Source organism: Myiozetetes cayanensis, unplaced genomic scaffold, assembly GCF_022539395.1.
Source record: "Myiozetetes cayanensis isolate MyiCay16 unplaced genomic scaffold, myiCay2020 scf121, whole genome shotgun sequence".
Classification (NCBI taxonomy): domain Eukaryota; kingdom Metazoa; phylum Chordata; class Aves; order Passeriformes; family Tyrannidae; genus Myiozetetes; species Myiozetetes cayanensis.
Window position 1 is genome coordinate 55,947 of NW_026086838.1, and position 19,239 is coordinate 75,185.

At 42.6% G+C, this 19,239-nt stretch overlaps 1 protein-coding gene and 1 gene segment (V, D, J or C); both read right to left on the minus strand.

Moving 5' to 3' along the window:
* Window positions 1-1,188: 1,188 nt before the first annotated feature.
* LOC126635946 (fibroin heavy chain-like) lies at window positions 1,189-14,333 on the minus strand. The gene is made up of 4 exons (XM_050307619.1): window positions 14,326-14,333; window positions 4,083-5,028; window positions 1,894-2,550; window positions 1,189-1,307 (listed from the first exon to the last, which is right to left on the minus strand). Exons 1-3 carry the CDS (start codon window positions 14,331-14,333, stop codon window positions 2,209-2,211), a joined length of 1,296 nt encoding a protein of 431 aa, XP_050163576.1. The 3' UTR covers window positions 1,189-1,307; window positions 1,894-2,208.
* An 854-nt stretch (window positions 14,334-15,187) lies between these two features.
* LOC126635947 (immunoglobulin heavy variable 3-23-like) lies at window positions 15,188-15,862 on the minus strand. The segment is given in 2 exon segments: window positions 15,188-15,542; window positions 15,822-15,862. Coding segments are annotated over 2 exon segments (396 nt in total).
* Between the last annotated feature and the right edge of the window lie 3,377 nt (window positions 15,863-19,239).

Genomic DNA, 19,239 nt, shown 5'->3' on the forward strand with positions numbered 1-19,239 from the left:
GAGCTGTAAATCCCTCCCGCCCCCTTTATCGCTTCCGTGGCAACCGCCGGTAAATTCTGGGGAGCTGGCACGGTCCCCGTGGCAACCGCCACCGAGTTCGAGTGAGGGCAGCGGTGCCGTTTCCGTGGCGACGTCCGCCATTTTGGGTGAGGGCAGCGCTTCTTTTTTTTTTTCCTGGTTTCCATGGCAACCGCCGCCATTTTGAAAGCGGGCAGCACACACACACACACACACACACCCCCCCCATTAAGATTACCGATTTTGGGCAGAGCTGTAAATCCCTCCCGCCCCCTTTATCGCTTCCGTGGCAACCGCCGGTAAATTCTGGGGGAGCTGGCAATGTCCCCGTGGCAACCGCCGCCGAGTTCGAGTGAGGGCAGCGGTGCCGTTTCCGTGGCGACGTCCGCCATTTTGAGTGAGGGCAGCGCTTTTCTCTTTCCCCCCTTCGGTTTCCATGGCAACCGCCGCCATTTTGACCGCGGGCAGCTCCCCCACCACCACCCTCACGGTTGCCATGGCAACCGCCGCCGATTTTGGGGGTGCTGTAAATCCCCCCTCCTTTTATCGTTGCTATGGGGACCGCTGCCGATTTTGGGGAGCTGTAAATCCCCCTCCTCGCCATTTCCATGGCAACCGCCGCCATTCTGAGCGAGGGCACCGGTGCCGTTTCCGTGGCAACGTCCGCCATTTTGAGTGAGGGCAGCGATTTTCTCTTCCCCCCCTACCCCCCACCCGGTTTCCATGGCAACCGCCGCCGATTTTTTTGGGGGAGAGATGTAAATCCCCCCCACCCCTCCTTTATCGTTTCCATGGCAACCGCCAGCGATTTTTGGGAAGCGGAAAATCCCCCCTTTTGTCGTTTCCATGGTGACCGCCGCCATTTTGAAAACGGGCAGGTCTCGGGGGTTTCCATGGCGACCACCGCCATTTTGAAAGCGGGCAGGTCTCGGGGTTTCCATGGCAACCGCCGCCATTTTGCGACACCCTTTTTTTTTTTTTAAGGGGGAAAAAAACACCGATTTTGGGGGGGATTTCCCCCATTTTTCAGGGTCACCTCTCTCTGGGGTTCCCCCCCTAACTCCCTCCCTGGCCCCAAATCACGCACAGGAGCCCGGGAGGGGCAGGGGGAGCTCAGCAAAGGATTTTAATCGGCCTCTAAGCAGCAGGGGTGGGGGCTGAGGGGTTTTTGGGGGGGCTCGTGAGGGGGATTTTGGGGGTTTCCTCCCCCATCCTCCCCAACCATTAAAAATCTACTTCTCCTCCTCCTCCCCGGCGGTTTTGGGGTTCGGGGTCAGCTTTGGGGGCACCTGAGGGGACAAAAAGTGGGGTGGGAGGGGATTAGTGCCTCAAACCCCCAAAATCCCTCCCTCCCCTTAATTTGGGAACCCTCCCACCCACCCCCAGCACCTTTTGGGCTTTCCCCCTCCCGAAAAAACAGGGAACCTCCCCTCCCCCTCTTAGATTTGGGGTCCTCCCCTCATCCCAAGACACCCCAACCCCCAAATTTTGAGATCCCCCACCTCAATCCCCCAATTTTGAGGTCTCTTCACCTCAATTCTCCCCCAAATTTTAGGGTCTTCTCACCTCAATCCCCCAATTTTGGGGTCCCCCACCTCAATCTCCCCCAATTTTTAGGGTCTCCTCACCTCAATCCCCCCAATTTTGGGGTCCCCCACCTCAATCCCCCCAATTTTTGAGTCTCCTCACCCCAAGACCCCCAATTTTGGGGTCCCCCACCTCAATCCCCCTAAATTTTAGGGTCTCCTCACCTCAATCTCCCCCAATTTTTAGGATCTCCTCACCATAAGACCCCCCAAATTTGGGGTCTCTTCACCCCCCCCCCATTTTTGAGGTCCCCTCACCCCAAATTTGGGGTCCCCCCCCCGCCCTCACCTCCCCTCCTCCTCCATCCCGGTTTTCAGGCTCTTTGGGGGGTTCCGACCCCCCCATTTCCTCTTCTTCCTCCTCCTCCTCCTCCTCTTCCTCCTCCTCCCCCCTCAGTTTCGAGGGGGGATTTTTGGGGGTCCGGCCCCGCCCGCACGCCCGGCACTGGGAATTCTCACCCAAAATTGGGGAATTTCTGCCCAAAACTGAGGAATTCCCGCCGGAAATCGAGGAATTCCCACCCAAAATTGGGGGATTACCACTCAAAATTGGGGAATTCCCAGCAGAAATCGAGGAATTCCCACCCAAAAGTGAGGAATTCCATCAAATTGGGGAATTTCTGCCCAAAATGGAGGAATTTCCGCCCAAAACTGAGGAATTCCCAGCAGAAATCGAGGAATCCCCGCCCAAAATTTGGGAATTCCCGCCGGGACCGGGGGAATCCTGGCGGGTGGGGGAGGGGCATTGGGGCCGGAATTCCAACTTCTCCACCAGCTCCTGGAGCTTGGAGGTCTCGGAGCCCGCAGGATCCCGGGATTTGGGGCTGTTCCGGGGCCGTGGGCGGGGCGGGGGAGGGCGTTCTCGTCGCCCGGGGAGGGGCTTGGGGAAGGTGGGCGTGGCCATGGGTGGGGTGGGTGTGGCCGCCTGGGGGGGGTCGGTGATGACCTGTGGGGGGGGACACGGAAGTGCTTGGACCCCATGACCCCCACCTTGACCCCATGACCCCAACCTTGACCCATTGACCCCAACCTTGACCCATTGACCCCCCAATGACCCTTAGACCTCCAACTTTGACCCATTGACCCCCAACCTCAACCCATTGACCCCCAACCATGACCCATTGACCCCCAATGACCCATTGACCCCCCAATGACCCATTGACCCCCCAGTGACCCATTGACCCCCCTATAGACCCATTGACCCCCCAATGAACCCTTGACCCCCACATGACCCATTGACCCTCCAATGACCCATTGACCACCCAATGACCCATTGATCACCCATTGACCCATTGACCCCCCAATGACCCATTGACCCAACCTTGACCCATTGACCCCCAACCTTGACCCATTGACCCCAACCTTGACCCATTGACCCCCCAATGACCCATTGACCCCCAATGACCCATTGACCCTCCCAATGTCCCGTTGACCCCCAACCTTGACCCACTGACCCCCAACCTTGACCTGTTGACCCCTCCAATGTCCCATTGACCCAACCTTGACCCACTGACCCCCCAATGGCCCATTGACCCCCCAATGAACCCTTGACCCCCACATGACCCATTGACCCCTCAATGACCCATTGACCCCCAATGATCCTTAGACCCCCAACCTTGACCTGTTGACCCCCCAATATCCCATTGACCTCCAACCATGACCCATTGACCCCCCAATGACCCACTGACCCCCACCGTTGACCCACTGATGCCCCAATGACCCATTGACCCAACCTTGATCCATTGACCTCCCACCTCAACCCATTGACCCCCAGCCATGACCCATTGACCCCCCAATGAACCATTGACCCCCCAATGACCCATTGACCCCCCAATGACCCATTGACCCTCCAATGACCCAATGACCACCCAATGACCCCTTGACCTCCAACCTTGGCCTGTTGACCCCCAACCTCAACCCATTGATCCCCCAATGACCCTTAGACCTCCAACCTTGACCCATTGACCCCCCAATGACCCAATGACCCCCAACCTTGACCCATTGACCACCAACCTTGACCCACTGCCCCCCAATGACCCAGTGACCCCCATCTTGACCCATTGACCCCCAACCTTGACCTGTTGACCCCTCCAATGTCCCATTGACCCAACCTTGACCCATTGACCCCCAAGACCCACTGACCCCCAACCTTGACCCACTGACCCCAATGACCCATTGACCCAACCTTGACCCATTGACCCCCAACCTCAACCCACTGACCCGAACCTTGACCCATTGACCCCCCAATGTCCCATTGACCCCCCAATGACCCATTGACCCCAACCTTGACCCATTGACCCCCAACCTTGACCCACTGACCCCCAATGACCCACTGACCCCAACCTTGACCCATTGACCCCCAATGACCCACTGACCCCCAACCTTGACCCATTGACCCCCCAATGACCTATTGGCCCCCAACCTTGACCCATTGACCCCCCAACGACCCACAGACCCCCCCAATGACCCCCCACTCACCTCCACCGCGCCCTCCCGCGGCCCGGCCGGCCCCCTCTGCCGGTGGCGCCGCAGGTGCACCTTGAGGTTGCCGCGGGTGGTGAAGCGGCCGCCGCAGAGGTCGCAGCGGAAGGGCCGCTCGCCGGTGTGGGAGCGCAGGTGGATCTGCCGCGCGCTGGCGCTGCCGAAGGGCTTCCCGCAGAACCCGCAGCCGTGCCGCGAGGGGGAGCCCAGAGGGGGGCCCAGTGATGGGGGAGAACCCAACGGGGGCCCAACGATGATGCTGAACCCAACGGGGGACCCAACGATGGTGGAGAACCCAACGTTGAACTCAACGATGGTGGAGAACCCAACGTTGGACCCAACGATGATGCTGAACCCAACGATGGTGGAGAACCCAACGTTGGACCCAACGACGACGCCGAACCCAACGATGACGTCGTTGAGCCCAACGAAGACCCTGAACCCAAGTTTGGACCCAACGTTGACGTTGGACCCAACATTGGGCCCAACGTTGACGTTGAACCCAAGTTTGGGCCCAATGAAGACCCCGACCCCAACGTTGGGCCCAACAAAGACCCCGAACCCAATGTTGGGCCCAACGAAGACTTTGGACTCAACGCCGAGCCCGACGAAGACCCCGAACCCAACGCTGGGCCCAATGAAGACCCCGAACCCAACGCCGAGCCCAATGAAGACTTTGGACCCAACGTTGAGCCCGACGATGACGCCGAACCCAACGAAGACCCCGAGCCCAACTTCGGGCCCGACGAAGACCCCGCCCCCGGTGCTGAGCCCGACAAACCCGGCACCGCTCCCAAGGCAGACGCCGATCCCAGCACCGAGACGGGGCCCAGCGTGGACGCCAAGGCCACGGCGATGCCGGAGCGCGCCGGCGCCGCCGGTTTGGCGAAGGGGGGGAGGAGCAGGAAGCGGGCGGCCCCCGGGTTGGGGGTTTGTGGGGAGGCTGGGAGTGCAGGGCCCCCAGGAGCAGCAGCTGGCGGCAGATGTCCTGGGTCAGCTGCATCTGGAGCAGCTGGCGCTGCCGAGCTGCCGCAGCTCCTCCAGGATCAGCCGCAGCTCGGGCGGGGCCGGCGGGGAGGGGCGGGCGGGGAGGGGAGGGGGCCATGGGGGAGGGCGGGAGGGGCGGCTGGGGGAGAGAAAGAGAGAGAGAGAGAAAAATGAGAGATGTTAGGGGTTTGAGTGCCTCGAAATCGGGGTTATTCGCCCCAAAATCGGGGTTATTCGTCCCAAAATTGGGGTTATTCGCTCCCAAATTGGGGTTATTCGCTCCCAAATTGGGGTTATTCGCCCCAAAATTGGGGTTATTTGCTCCCAAATTGGGGTTGTTCATCCCAAAATTATTATTACCCCAAAAATTGTCATTATTTACCCCAAAATTTGAGATTTTCATCCCCAAATTGGGGTTGTTCATCCCAAAATTATCATTACCCCCAAAATTCTCGTTATTTGCCCCAAAATTTGAGTTTTTCATCCCCAAATTGGGGGTGTTCATCCCAAAATTATCATTACCCCCAAAATTGGGGTTATTCGCCCCAAAATTGGGGTTGTTCATCCCAAAATTGGGGTTGTTCACCCCAAAATTATCATTACCCCCAAAATTGGGGTTATTCGCCCCAAAATTGGGGCTGTTCATCCCAAAATCGGGGTTATTCGCCCCAAAATTGGGGTTATTTGCTCCCAAATTGGGGTTGTTCATCCCAAAATTATCATTACCCCAAAAATTGTCGTTATTTGCCCCGAAATTCGGGTTATTCATCCCCAAATTGGGGTTATTTATCCCAAAATTGGAGTTTTTCATCCCAAATTTGGGGGTGTTCATCCCAAAATTATCATTACCCCAAAAATTCTCGTTATTCGCCCCAAAATTTGAGATTTTCATCCCAAAATTACAGTTGATCATGCCATAATTATAATTACCCCAAAAATTGTTGTTATTCGCCCCAAAATTGGAGTTTTTCATCCCCAAACCGGGTTTTTCATCCCAAAATTGGGGTTATTCCCCCCGAAATTGGGGCTGTTCATCCCAAAATTGGGGTTATTCTTCCCAAAATCGGGGTTATTCACCCCAAAATTGGGGTTATTCACCCCAAAATTATCATTACCCACCCAAAACTTGTCGTTATTTTCACCCCCAAAATTGCAGTTCTCACCCCAGCTCATTTGTCACCCCAAAATTACCATTCTTCACCCCAAAATGAGTGTTTTTACCCCAAAACTGGAGTTATTCACCCCAAAATTGTAATTACTCAACCTTTTCCCTCCAAAGCCCCTTTTCCCCCAAAAAATATCCCCCTTTTTCACACCCAAAATCCCTTTTTTTCCCCAAAAAAGATCTCCTTTTTCCCCCAAAATCCCCTTTCCCCCCAAAAAAATCCATTTTTTACCCCCAAAAAACCCTTCCCCCCAAAAGCCCCTTTTCCCCTCAAAAAATCCTTTTTTCCCTAAAATCCATTTTTCCCCCAAAAATCCCTTTCTCCCCAAAAATCCCTTTTTCCCCCAAAAATCCCTTTTTCCCCAAAAACCATCCTTTTCCCCCAAAATTCCTATTTTCCCTAAAATCCACATTTTTACCCCCAAAAATTCCTTTCTCCCCAAAAAATCCTTTTTCCCCCAAAAATCCTTTTCCCCCAAAAATCCCTTTTTCCCCCAAAATTCCTATTTTTCCCTAAAATCCCATTTTTACCCCCAAAAATCCCTTTTCCCCCAAAAAATCCTTTTTCCCCCAAAAATCCCTTTTTCCCCCAAAAATCCTTTTTCCCCAAAAAATTCCTATTTTCCCTAAAATCCATTTTTTCCCCAAAAATCCTTTTCCCCCAAAAAATCCCTTTTCCCCCAAAATCCTTTTTCCCCCAAAAATATCCTTTTTCCCCAAAAATATCCTTTTTCCCCCAAAAATCCCTTTTCCCCCAAAAATACCCTTTCTCCCAAAAATCCTTTTTCCCCAAAAAATCCTTTTCCCCAAAAAATCCCTTTTTCATCCCCCAAAAATCCTTTCCCCCAAAAAATCCTTTTTCCCCAAAAATCTCCTTTTCCCCCAAAATCCTTTTTCCCCAAAAATCTCCTTTTCCCCCAAAAATCCTTTTCCCCCAAAAATCCCTTTTTCCCCAAAAATCCTTTTTTCCCCAAAAATCCCTTTCTCCCCCAAAAATCCCTTTTTCCCCCAAAAATCCCTTTTTCCCCAAAAAATCCTTTTTCCCCAAAAATCTCTTTTCCCCCAAAAATCCCATTTTTCCCCCAAAAATCCCTTTTCCACCCCAAAAATCCCCACTTTTTCCCCAAAAATCCCTTTTCTCCCCAAAAATTCCCTTTTTCCCCCAAAAATCCATTTTCCCCAAAAATCCCATTTTTCCCCAAAACATCCCTTTTTCCCCAAAAATTCCTTTTCCCCCAAAATCCCATTTTCCCCCAAAAATCCCTTTTTCCCCCAAAAATCCCTTTTCCTCCAAAAATCCTCTTTTCCCCCAAAATCCCATTTTCCCCCAAAAAATCCCTTTTCAGCCCCAAAATCCCCACATTTTTCCCCTAAAAATCCCCATTTTCCCCTAAAATCCCATTTTCCCCCAAAATTCCCTTTTCAGCCCCAAAATCCCACATTTTCCCCTAAAATCCCTATTTTCCCCCAAAATTCCTTTTCCCTCTAAAATCCCATTTTCCCTCAAAATCCCCATTTTTCCCTAAAATCCCTTTTCCCCAAAATCCCCTTTTCACCCCAAAATCCCACATTTTTCCCCCAAAAATCCCCTTTTCCCCCAAAAATTCCCTTTTCAGCCCCAAAATCCCCACATTTTCCCCTAAAAATCCCCATTTTCCCCTAAAAATCCCCATTTTTCCCAAAAATCCCCATTTTCCACTTCCCAAAATCCCCAGTTTTCCCCAAAATCCCTTTTCTACCCCTAAAATCCCCATTTTTTCCCTAAAAATCCCCATTTCCCTCCGCCCCAAAATCCCCACATTTTCCCCCAAAATCCCCATTTTCCCCTAAAAATCCCACATTTTTCCCCTAAACATCCCCATTTTCCCCTAAAATCCCCATTTTCCCCCAAAAATCCCCATTTTCTACCCTCAAAATCCCATTTTTTCCCTAAAAATCCCCATTTTTCCCCTCAAAAAATCCTTTTCACCTAAAATCCCACATTTTCCCCTAAAAATCCCCATTTCCCCCAAAAAATCCTTTTCTGCCCCAAAATCCCCATTTTCCGATCCCAAACCTCCATTTTACCCCAAAAATCCCTTTTTCCCCTAAAAATCCCCATTTTCCCCCTTTTCGCCCCAAAAGCCGCACATTTTCCCCTCAAAACCCCGTTTTCACCCAAAATTCCCCTTTTCCTTCCTCCTCCCCGGCGCTTTTTGGGGTGAATTCGAGGGGCTTCGGGTCCTTTTCTCACCTCCGGGCTCGGTCATCGCTCCCCTCCCCCTCCCCCAAAAGGGAGGGTCGGAAAGTGACGTCACGGCGGGGAGGGGCGCTCCTGTCGCGACAGGGGTGACGTCACCGGGAGGGAGGGGGCGGAAAGGGGATTTTGGGGGGATTTGGGGAATTTTGGGGTCCCGAGGGGATTTTGGGGGGTCCTGAGGGTTTTGGGGGTCCCTGAGGGTTTTGGGAAGGTCCTGAGGGGATTTGGGGAAGAGTTTGGGGTCCCTGAGAGGATTTTGGGGTCCCTGAGGATTTTGGGGGTCCCTGAGGGATTTTGGGGTCCCTGGGGGGATTTGGGGAGGATTTTGGGGTCCCTGAGGGATTTTGGGGGGTCCCTGAGGATTTGGGGAGAAATTTGGGGGTCCCTGAGGGATTTGGGGAGGACTTTGGGGGTCCCTGGGGAGATTTTGGGGGGATTTTGGGGGATTTTGGGGGTCCCTGAGGGAATTTTGGGGGTCCCGGGGGGGATTTGGGGAAAAAAATAAATAAATAAATCCGGTTTTTTAAATTATTTGATTCGATTTTATTTGATTTTATTTCTTTGCTTCATTGGGTTTATAAATTAAAAAAATAATAAATATATAAAATATATAAAATATATAAAAAATAAATATATAAATGTTAAAAAAGTTATTATTTAATAAAAAAGATAAATATATAAATGTTACCAAAAAAAGAGTAATTTTTTTAAAAAAAGATAAATATATAAATGTTAAAAAAGTAATTATTTTTAAAAAAATATATAAATACGTATTAAAAAAGAGTAATTATTAAAAAAAGACAAATATATAAATGTTACCAAAAAAAAGTAATTATTTAAAAAAAAAGACATAGATATATAAATGTTACAAAAAAAATTATTTCTTTTTCACGAATTAATTAAAAGGAGTTTTAATTCATTGCCTTTAATTACCTTTGTTGGACCTCCAATAAACTTTATTTTAAACTTCAAATAAACTTTATTAAACTTCAAATAAAAAAAAAATTTCAAATTAAAAAACAATTCTCTATTAAAATATTAGTATTTCAATCATTTATAACGATATAAATAATTTAAAGATGTTATTTCTTTAAATAATGGCATTTAAATAAATTCTTTAAATTATATAATTCATGTTTTTGTATTGTGTATTAATTTTTATTATGTTCATTAATATTTAATAATTAATAATTAATAATTAATAATTTCTAATAATATGTTGTCTAATATATTGATTATTGTTAATATTTTATATTAATTGTCATTAATAATAGTAATTTTTATATTTTATATAATATTTTATTTATATTTTATTTATTGTTAATACTATTATATAGCATTAGTAATTCTTAACATTATATTTTATATTATATTATATTATATTATATTATATTATATTATATTATATTATATTATATATTAAGCTATGTATTATATATTATAAATTTTATATTATATATTTTATATTTTATATTATTATTTCTAATTTTATATTAATAAATAATATATTTTTCTATTTTTAAAATATTAGTAATAACATTTCTATATTTACATAAATAAAAAAACACATATTTTATATTTATATAAAATTTTATATATTTTAATAACAATTATTAATTTCTATATTTAATTAATTTCTATATTTTATATTAATTTTCATAGTTATTTTAATTCCTTTTATTATGTTTATATTAATAAGTTAAAATAATGGGATTTTCTATACATTAAAATATAAAATAGATTTACTATATATAAAAATGTAATATATCAAAGATAAATCAATTAATTCTAATTAATTTATATTATATTTCTATCAATTAAAATAACATTATTTTACCATATGTTGAAATTCCAAGAAACAAATAAATATTAATTTAATTTAATAATTTTAATTATAATTATAATTTTAATTAATTTAATTTTAATTTAATACTTTAATTACTTCATGTATTTATTTTAATTAAAATAATATACAATATATACAAGAACTCCCAATAAAACATTTTAATTAATTTCCATTACATTTCTATTATTTAATTATAAAAAAATTTATTGCACAATAAAATTCTGAATAAAAAAATGAACAATTGTAATGAAAATAATTAAATATAATTAAATTAAAAATAATAAACAATGAAATTATTAAAAAAGAATAAATAACGAAAATAAATAAAAATCGAAAACAATTCTGAAATAAAACATGAAATTCAATTAATTTTATAATTAAATTGAATTAATTTTAATTAAATTAAATTAAAGCGTTGAGAAACGATGAAGAAAAGAACATGAATTAAATTTAAAAAATATTAAAGAAGAAAATAAAAAACGGAGTTAAAGAAATTAAAGAATTAAAGTGAATTAAAATAAATGTAGTTTATATATCATGACCTATTTTTTTAATATAAAATATTAAAAGTGTATTTTAAAATATAACTAAAAATCCTAGGAAATAATAACAATTTTAAAAATAATAATGATTTTAATGATTTTTAATTGGAATTATTAAAATAATTAAACTAACCCAAAGTCGATTAAAATTGAAAATTCGATTAAAAATAAGAATTTAATTAAATTTTAATTATTTCTTATCGATAATAATTAAAATAAATAATGTTTAATACTTCTCAGAAATATTAATAAGAAAATAAATTATAAGAATTTAATTAAATTTTAATTATTTCTTATCAATAATAATTAAAATAAATAATGTTTAATACTTCTCAGAAATATTAATAAGAAAATAAAAATAATTCATATTAAATTATAATTAAATAATTTACAATAAGAAAGAAATATAAATATAAGAAGTAAATAATAATTTAAAATAATAATAAAGTAATTTAATGTGAATAATAATTTTAAACAATAATTAAATAGTACAACTAAATAAAAATTAAAAAATATATTTAATTACTAACACTAAAAGTAATTAAATAACTTTTAAATGATAATTACCAACCATCAAACAATAAAATAAATAATAAAAATAAGAGATAAAAATAGTGAAAATAATAAACCCCAAAGATAAATCCCAATAAAACTTAAGAATTAAATTATTCAGAACAATATAAATTATTAAAAGTTAAAGTAATAATTAAATTTACTATAAATAAAATTAATAAAATATAACTATAAAAAGTTTCACTATATAAAACAAAATAAATATAATTTTAAAAGTCAATATATATAAATAAAATATCACTAAAATAAATAACATTCAGTAACAATAAATAAAATATAAAGATAAAGGAATAAAATTCTGTATTAAAAATATAAAATGAAAATATAACTTCACATAAATAAAATTCGTTATAAATAAAATGAAATAACATAAAATAACATAAAATTAAAATAAAATAAAACTACAAATAAATAAAATAAAATAACATAAAATAAAATAAAATTAAACTACAAATAAATAAAATAAAATCCGATATAAATTAATAAAATCTGGTTAACAGTAAATAAAAAAAATAAAATAAATGGAAAGTAAAATAAATAAAATCTAATATAAAAAATTATAAAAATAAAAATATAAAAAAATTTAACTGTTAATAAATAAAATTCTAATAAAATTCCGTATAAATAAAAGAAAATTTAATTAGAAATAAATAAAATCCAATATAAATTAATAAAATATTGCCAGCAATTAATAAAATCCAGTATAAATAAATAAAATCCAAATAAATAAAATCCAACATTAAAAAAATTTTGTTATTAAATAAAATTCAAATAAAATTCCATAGAAATAAAACACAACTAACTACAAATAAAATTCGATATAAATAAAATATAATTATAAATTAAAAAATAACTATAAATAAATAAAATTTTATATAAATAAAATATAATTGAAAATAAAAATATAACTATAAATAAATAAAATCCAATATAAATAAAATGTAATTATAAATAAAAATATAACTATAAGCAAATAAAATTTGATAAAAATAAAATATAATTATAAATTTAAAATATAACTATAAATTAAATAAAATCCAATATAAAGAAATTATAAATAAAAAATACAACTATAAATAAATAAAATTCAATATAAATAAATTATAAATAAAAACTACAGGTATAAATTTAAAAATCAATATAAATAAAATATATTTATAAATAAAAAGTATAATTATAAATTAAAAAATCAATAGACATAAAATATAATTATAAATTTAAAATATAGCTATAAATAAATAAAAAATTCAATATAAATAAAATACAATTATAAATAAAAATATAACTATAAATAAATAAAATTCAATATAAATAAAATATAATTAAAAAATATAATTATAAATTAAAAAATCAATAGAAATAAAATATAATTATAAATAAAAAATACAACTATAAATAAAAAAAATCCTATATAAATAAAATACAACCATAAATTAAATTCAAAAATCGATCTAAACCAACAATTAAATTATTAATAATTAAAAATAACGAAGCATTAAATTAATAATAATTAAAAATAACGAAGCTCCTCAGGACGAGGAGTCCCCAAAATGCCCCAAAATGCCCCAAAATGCCCCAAAATGACCCAAAATGACCCAAACCGGGCCCTTTTCCCCCCATTTTCCTCCCCCAGGCCCCGCCCCTTTTGGAGTTGACTCCGCCCCTTTGGAGTTGACCCCGCCCCTTTTTGTTGGCCCCGCCCCTTTCGGGACTTCCCACCGGGTCCCGAGAGCTCCGGAAAGCCCCAAAAACCCCAAAACCGCCTTTTGGCCCAAAACACTCTCAGGGGTTATTTTTTCCTGCAGCTGCTGCTTTCGGGAACCCCTCCCCCCCCACCCCAAGGGAGATTTGGGGCCAAAAAGCCGAGATTTGGGGCAGAAATAAAAAAAATAAAAAAAAGGGGGAAAGGGGGAGATTTTGGGGAGGAAACTTCGAGGGATTTTTTTGGGGGGGGGGAGGAATTGGGTCCCGAAATTGGGGTGGTTTGACCCAAAATCTCAATGCTTGACCCCAAATCTCAACCATTGACCCCAAATCTCAACCCTTGACCCCAAATCTCAAGCCTTGACCTCAAATCTCAACTCCTGACCCCAAATCTCAGCCATTGACTCCAAATCTCAATCATTGACCCCAAATCTCAACCATTGACCCAGATCTTCATTGTTGACCCCAAATCTCAACTCCTGACCCCAAATCTCAACCATTGACCCCAAATCTCGACCCTTGACCCCAAATCTCGACCATTGACCCCAAATCTCAACCATTCACCCCAAATCTCAGCCACTGACCCCAAATCTCAACCATTGACCCCAAATCTCAACAATAACCTCAAATCTCAGTCCTTGACCCCAAATCTCAACCATTGACCCCAAACCTCAGCCATTGACCCCAAATATCAACAATAACCTCAAATCTCAGTCCTTGACCCCAAATCTCAACCACTGACCCAAAATCTCCACCATTGACCCCAACCTCAACCCTTGACCCCAAATCTCAACCCTAGACCCCAAATATCAACCACTGACCCCAAATCTCCACCATTGACCCCAAATATCAACCACTGACCCCAAATCTCAACCATTGACCCCAACCTCAACCCTTGACCCCAAATCTCAGTCATTGACCCCAAATCTCAACCATTGACTCAAATCTCAACCCTTGACCCCAAATCTCAGTCATTGACCCCAAAAATCAAACATCGACACCAAATCTCAAACCTTGACCCCAAATCTTGATCGTTGACCCTCAAATCTCAACCACTGACCCCAAATCTCGGCCATTGACCCCAAATCTCAACCATGGACCCCAAATCTCAACCATGGACCCCAAATCTCAGCCTTTGACCCCAAATCTCAACCATTGACACCAAATCTCAACCGCTGACCCACGTCTTCATTGTTGACCCAAATCTCAACTCCTGACCCCAAATCTCAACACTTGACCCCAAATCTCAATTCTTGACCCCAAATCTCAACCATTGTCCCAGATCTTGATTGTTGACCCAAATCCCAAGCATTGACCCCCAATCTCTACCTGGGGATCCCGTACCGCCCCTTCGGCTTCACATTCGGCAACTACGGCATGGACTGGGTGCGCCAGAGCCCCGGGAAGGGGCTGGAATTCGTTGCTGGGATCCAAAATGATGGTGGTTACACCAGGTACGCGCCGTCGGTGCAGGGCCGGTTCAGCATCAGCAGGGACAACGGGCAGAGCTCGGTGACGCTGCAGATGAACAACCTCAGGGACGAGGATTCCCCCACCTATTTCTGCACCAAGGATTATTATGCTGGTCCTGGTGGTTGGGGTTTTGCCGGTGGTCGAGATTTGGGATGAACGGTTGAGATTTTTAGTCAACGGCTCTGAGATTTGGGGGTCAGCAGTTTGTGATTTGGGGTCACTGGTTGGGATTTGGGGTCAACAGTCAATGGCTCACATTTTTGGGCCAATGGTTGGGATTTGGAATCAGTGGTTGTGATTTGGGGTCAATGGTTGAGATTTTGGGTCAACAGTTGAGATTTGGGGTCAGTGGTTGAGATTTGGGGTCAAGGGTTGAGATTTGGGGTCAACAGTCAATGGCTCACATTTTTGGGTCAATGGTTGAGATTTTGGGTCAACAGTTGAGATTTGGGATCAATGGCCAAGATTTGGGGTCAAGGGTTGAGATTTGGGATCAATGGCTGAGATTTGGGGTCAATGCCCAAGATTTGGGGTCAATGGCTGAGATTTTGGGCTCAGTGGCTGAGATTTGGGTCAATGGCCAAGAATTGGGGTCAAGGGTCGAGATTTGTCCAGGGGGCTCTGGACTCCCCCAGCACCGCCCCGGTTGTAGCCGGAATAGACGCTCTTGGCGCAGAAATAGGTGGGGGAATCCTCGTCCCTGAGGTTGTTCATCTGCAGCGTCACCGAGCTCTGCCCGTTGTCCCTGCTGATGCTGAACCGGCCCTGCACCGACGGCGCGTAGAAGGTGCTGGAACCACCATCCTTGCTGATCCCAGCGAGCCATTCCAGCCCCTTCCCGGGGCTCTGGCGCACCCAGTTCATGGGGTAGTTGGTGAATGTGGTTGTTGCTCCCGACCTTGGGCTGGTTTGGCCCCAAATTCCCCACCTGTGGCCCCAAACCCCAACTCTTTGTCCCAAATCTCAACCCTTGACCCCAAATCTCAATCAGTGACCCCAAAGATCAACCCTTGACCCAAACCTCACCCATTGACCCCAAATGTCAACCATTGACCCCAAATCTCAGCTTTTGACCCCAAATCTCAAGCCCTGACCCCAAATCTCAACCATTGACCCCAAATCTCAACCATTGACCCCAAATCTCAGTCACTGACCCCAAATCTCAGTCAGTGACCCCAAATCTCAACCATTGACCCCAAATCTCAACCCTTGACCCAGATCTTGATTGTTGACCCAAATCCCAACCATCGACCCCCAATCTCTGCCCCATTCAGTCCCTGCGGCTCCTCTGTCGCCCCTCCGGCTTCACATTCGGCGACCACGGAATGAGCTGGGTGCGCCAGAGCCCCGGGAAGGGGCTGGAATTCGTTGCTGGGATCAACAAGGGTGGTTCCAGTACTGCCTACGCGCCGTCGGTGCAGGGCCGGTTCAGCATCAGCAGGGACAACGGGCAGAGCTCGGTGACGCTGCAGATGAACAACCTCAGGGACGAGGATTCCGCCACCTATTTCTGCGCCAAGAGTGCTGGTACTGGTGGTGCTGATGATGCTGGTTGCATCTGACCCCTGTGTGGGGTCCTCAAACCTCCCCAGACCCCAAACCTTCACCCTTCCCACCCAGCTCTCGCTCGTTGGTCCCAACCTTGGGCTGGTTTGGCCCCAAATTCTCCCCCTTTGGACCCCAAACCCCAACTCTTTGTCCCAAATCTCAACCCTTGACCCCAAACCCCAACCATTGACCCAAAATTCTTCAACAGGTTAAAAGATTGGGCTCAACTGTTGAGATTTGGTGTCAATGGTTGAGATTTGGCGTCAACATCTGATGTTTGGCATCAACGGCTCAGATTGGGGTGGGAAGGGTGGAGGTTTGGGGGGAGGGTCTGGGGAGGTTTGGGGAGCCCACACAGGGGGTCGATGCCATCACCAGCACCACCCCAACCCGCAGCACCAAAATATTTGGCGCAGAAATAGGTGGCGGAATCCTCGTCCCTGAGGTTGTTCATCTGCAGCGTCACCGAGCTCTGCCCGTTGTCCCTGCTGATGCTGAACCGGCCCTGCACCGACGGCGCGTACCTGGTGGTACCACCATTGTAGCTGATCCCAGCGAGCCATTCCAGCCCCTTCCCGGGGCTCTGGCGCACCCACTGCATGGCGTAGTCGCCAAATGTGAAGCCGGAGGGGCTTCAGGGGTTTCCCCGGGGCAGAAATTGGGAGTCGATGGTTGAGATTTGGGGTCAACCGTTGAGATTTGGGTCAACAAGTCAAGATCTGGGTCAATGGTTGAGATTTGGGGTCAATGGTTGAGATTTCGGGTCAAGGGATGAGATTTGGGGTGAACAATCATGATTTGGGGTCAATGGTTTAGATTGGGGGTCAAGGGTTGAGATTTGGGGTCAAGGGTTGGGATTTGGGGTCAATGGCTGAGATTTGGGGTCAAGGGTCAAGATTTGGGGTCAAGGGTTGAGATTTGGGGTCAACAATGAAGATTTGTGTCAATGATTGAGATTTGGGGTCAATGATTGAGATTTGGAGTCAATGGCTGAGATTTGGGGTCAATGGTCAAGATTTTGGGTCAAGGTTTGAGATTTGAGGTCAATGGGCCATTCCCTCATTTCCCGCCATTTCCTGAGGGAATCCCCCCATTTCCTGTGTTAATTTCCCCCCCAAAATCCCGAATTTTCTTCCCAAAATCCCAAATTTTCCCCCAAAATCCTGATTTTTCCCCTCAAAATCCTGATTTTTCCCCAAAATTCCCCATTTTCCCCTAAAAATTCCCTTTTTCCCCAAAAATCCCATTTTTTTCCCCAAAAATCCCTTTTTTTCCCCAAAAATTACGCCCTCTGGTGGCCCCTCCCGGTCACTGCAATTAAAAAATTGGGTCTGCCCTTAATTAATTAATTAGGGGCAAATAATTAACCGTGGGGCTGTAATTAATTAATCAAACCATTAATTTTTTAATCAGTGCAATAATTCATAGGGGGAGCCACTTGTTATTAATTAATTAATTAATTAATTGGACACCTGCAGGTCAATCCCCTGGGGGGGAAGGGGGGGTGTCTCGGTTGGTTAATTAATTAAATAAATAATTGGACACCTGCAGGCAATCCCTGGGGACATCTCTCAGTTAATTAATTAATTAATTAATTAATTGGACACCTGCGAGTCGATTCCCCCCCCCCCCGAGACCTCACGGTTCATTAATTAACTTCAGAGTTGCAATTAAATCCCCTTTGAGCACTCCCTCGGTTAATTAATTAATTAATTGGACGCCTGGGGCTTGATGGTCCATTAATTAATTGATTAATTGATCAGTCCTGATGGGTTTATTCATTAATTAACAGGAAGCCTGTCATTAATCCCCCGGATTAATTGATGTGATTGACCCCGATTAATTAATTAGTTAAACCCATGTGATTAGTCCCCACTGATTGATTAATTAATTCAGGGGATGCCTGGGTGAATCCTGATTAATTATTAATTAATTAATTTGCCCCTGATTAATTTCAATGGATCAATCAATTAATTAATTAACTGGATGCCTGTGATTAATTCCCATTGATTGATTGGCCTCCCTGTGATTAACTCTGATTAATTCATTAAATGCTTGACTGATTAATTAATTGATTCCCTGGATGCCTGTGATTAACCCTTAATTAACTGAATACCTGACTAATTAATTAATTAATTAACAGGACACCTGTGATTAACCTCAATTGCCCCCTGATTAATTCCAGTGGACCAATTAATTAATAAGTTGCCTGCTATTAACCCCAATTAATTAAATACCTGTCTGACTAATTAATTAGTTAATTAATTATCAGGAAACATGTGATCAACCTCAATTGCCCCAATTAACTCCAAGGCACGAAGCAAATAATTAATTAATAGGAGGTCTGTGATTAACCCTAATTAATTAAATGCCTACCTGACTAAGTAATTAATCAATTAACAGTAAATGTGTGATTAACCCCAATTGCCCTGATTAATCCCAATGGACCAATTAATTAATAAATTGCCTGTGATTTTCCCTGATTAATTAACTAAATACCTGTAGAATCAATCAATTACTTAATTATTTAATTAATTGGAAACATGTGATCAACCTCAATTACCCCAATTAACCCCAAGGCAGGAAGCAAATAATTAATTAATAGAAGGCCTGTGATTAACCCTAATTAATTAAATACCTGCCTGACTAAGTAATTGATCAATTAACAGGAACCATGTGATTAACCGATTAATTAATTAATAAGTTGCCTGTGATCAACCCTAATTAACTGACTAATTAATTAATTGATTGATTGGCTAATTAATTAATTAATTGACTGACTAATTAATTAATTAATTGACAGACTAATTAATTAATTAATCAATCAACAGGATCGACCCCAACTGCCCAGCACCTGTTGATTAATTAACAGGAACCATGCGATTAACCGATTAATTAATCAATTAATAATAATAATTAATAATTAACTGAGTGCCTGATTAAGTAATTAACTAATCAATCAACAGGACTGACCCAACTGTCCCCAATCAACCCCAATTAATTAATTACAATTAACCACCAATTTCCCGCCAACGACCCCAATTTCCCGCCAAAACCCCCTTAAGCCCCACCCCTTT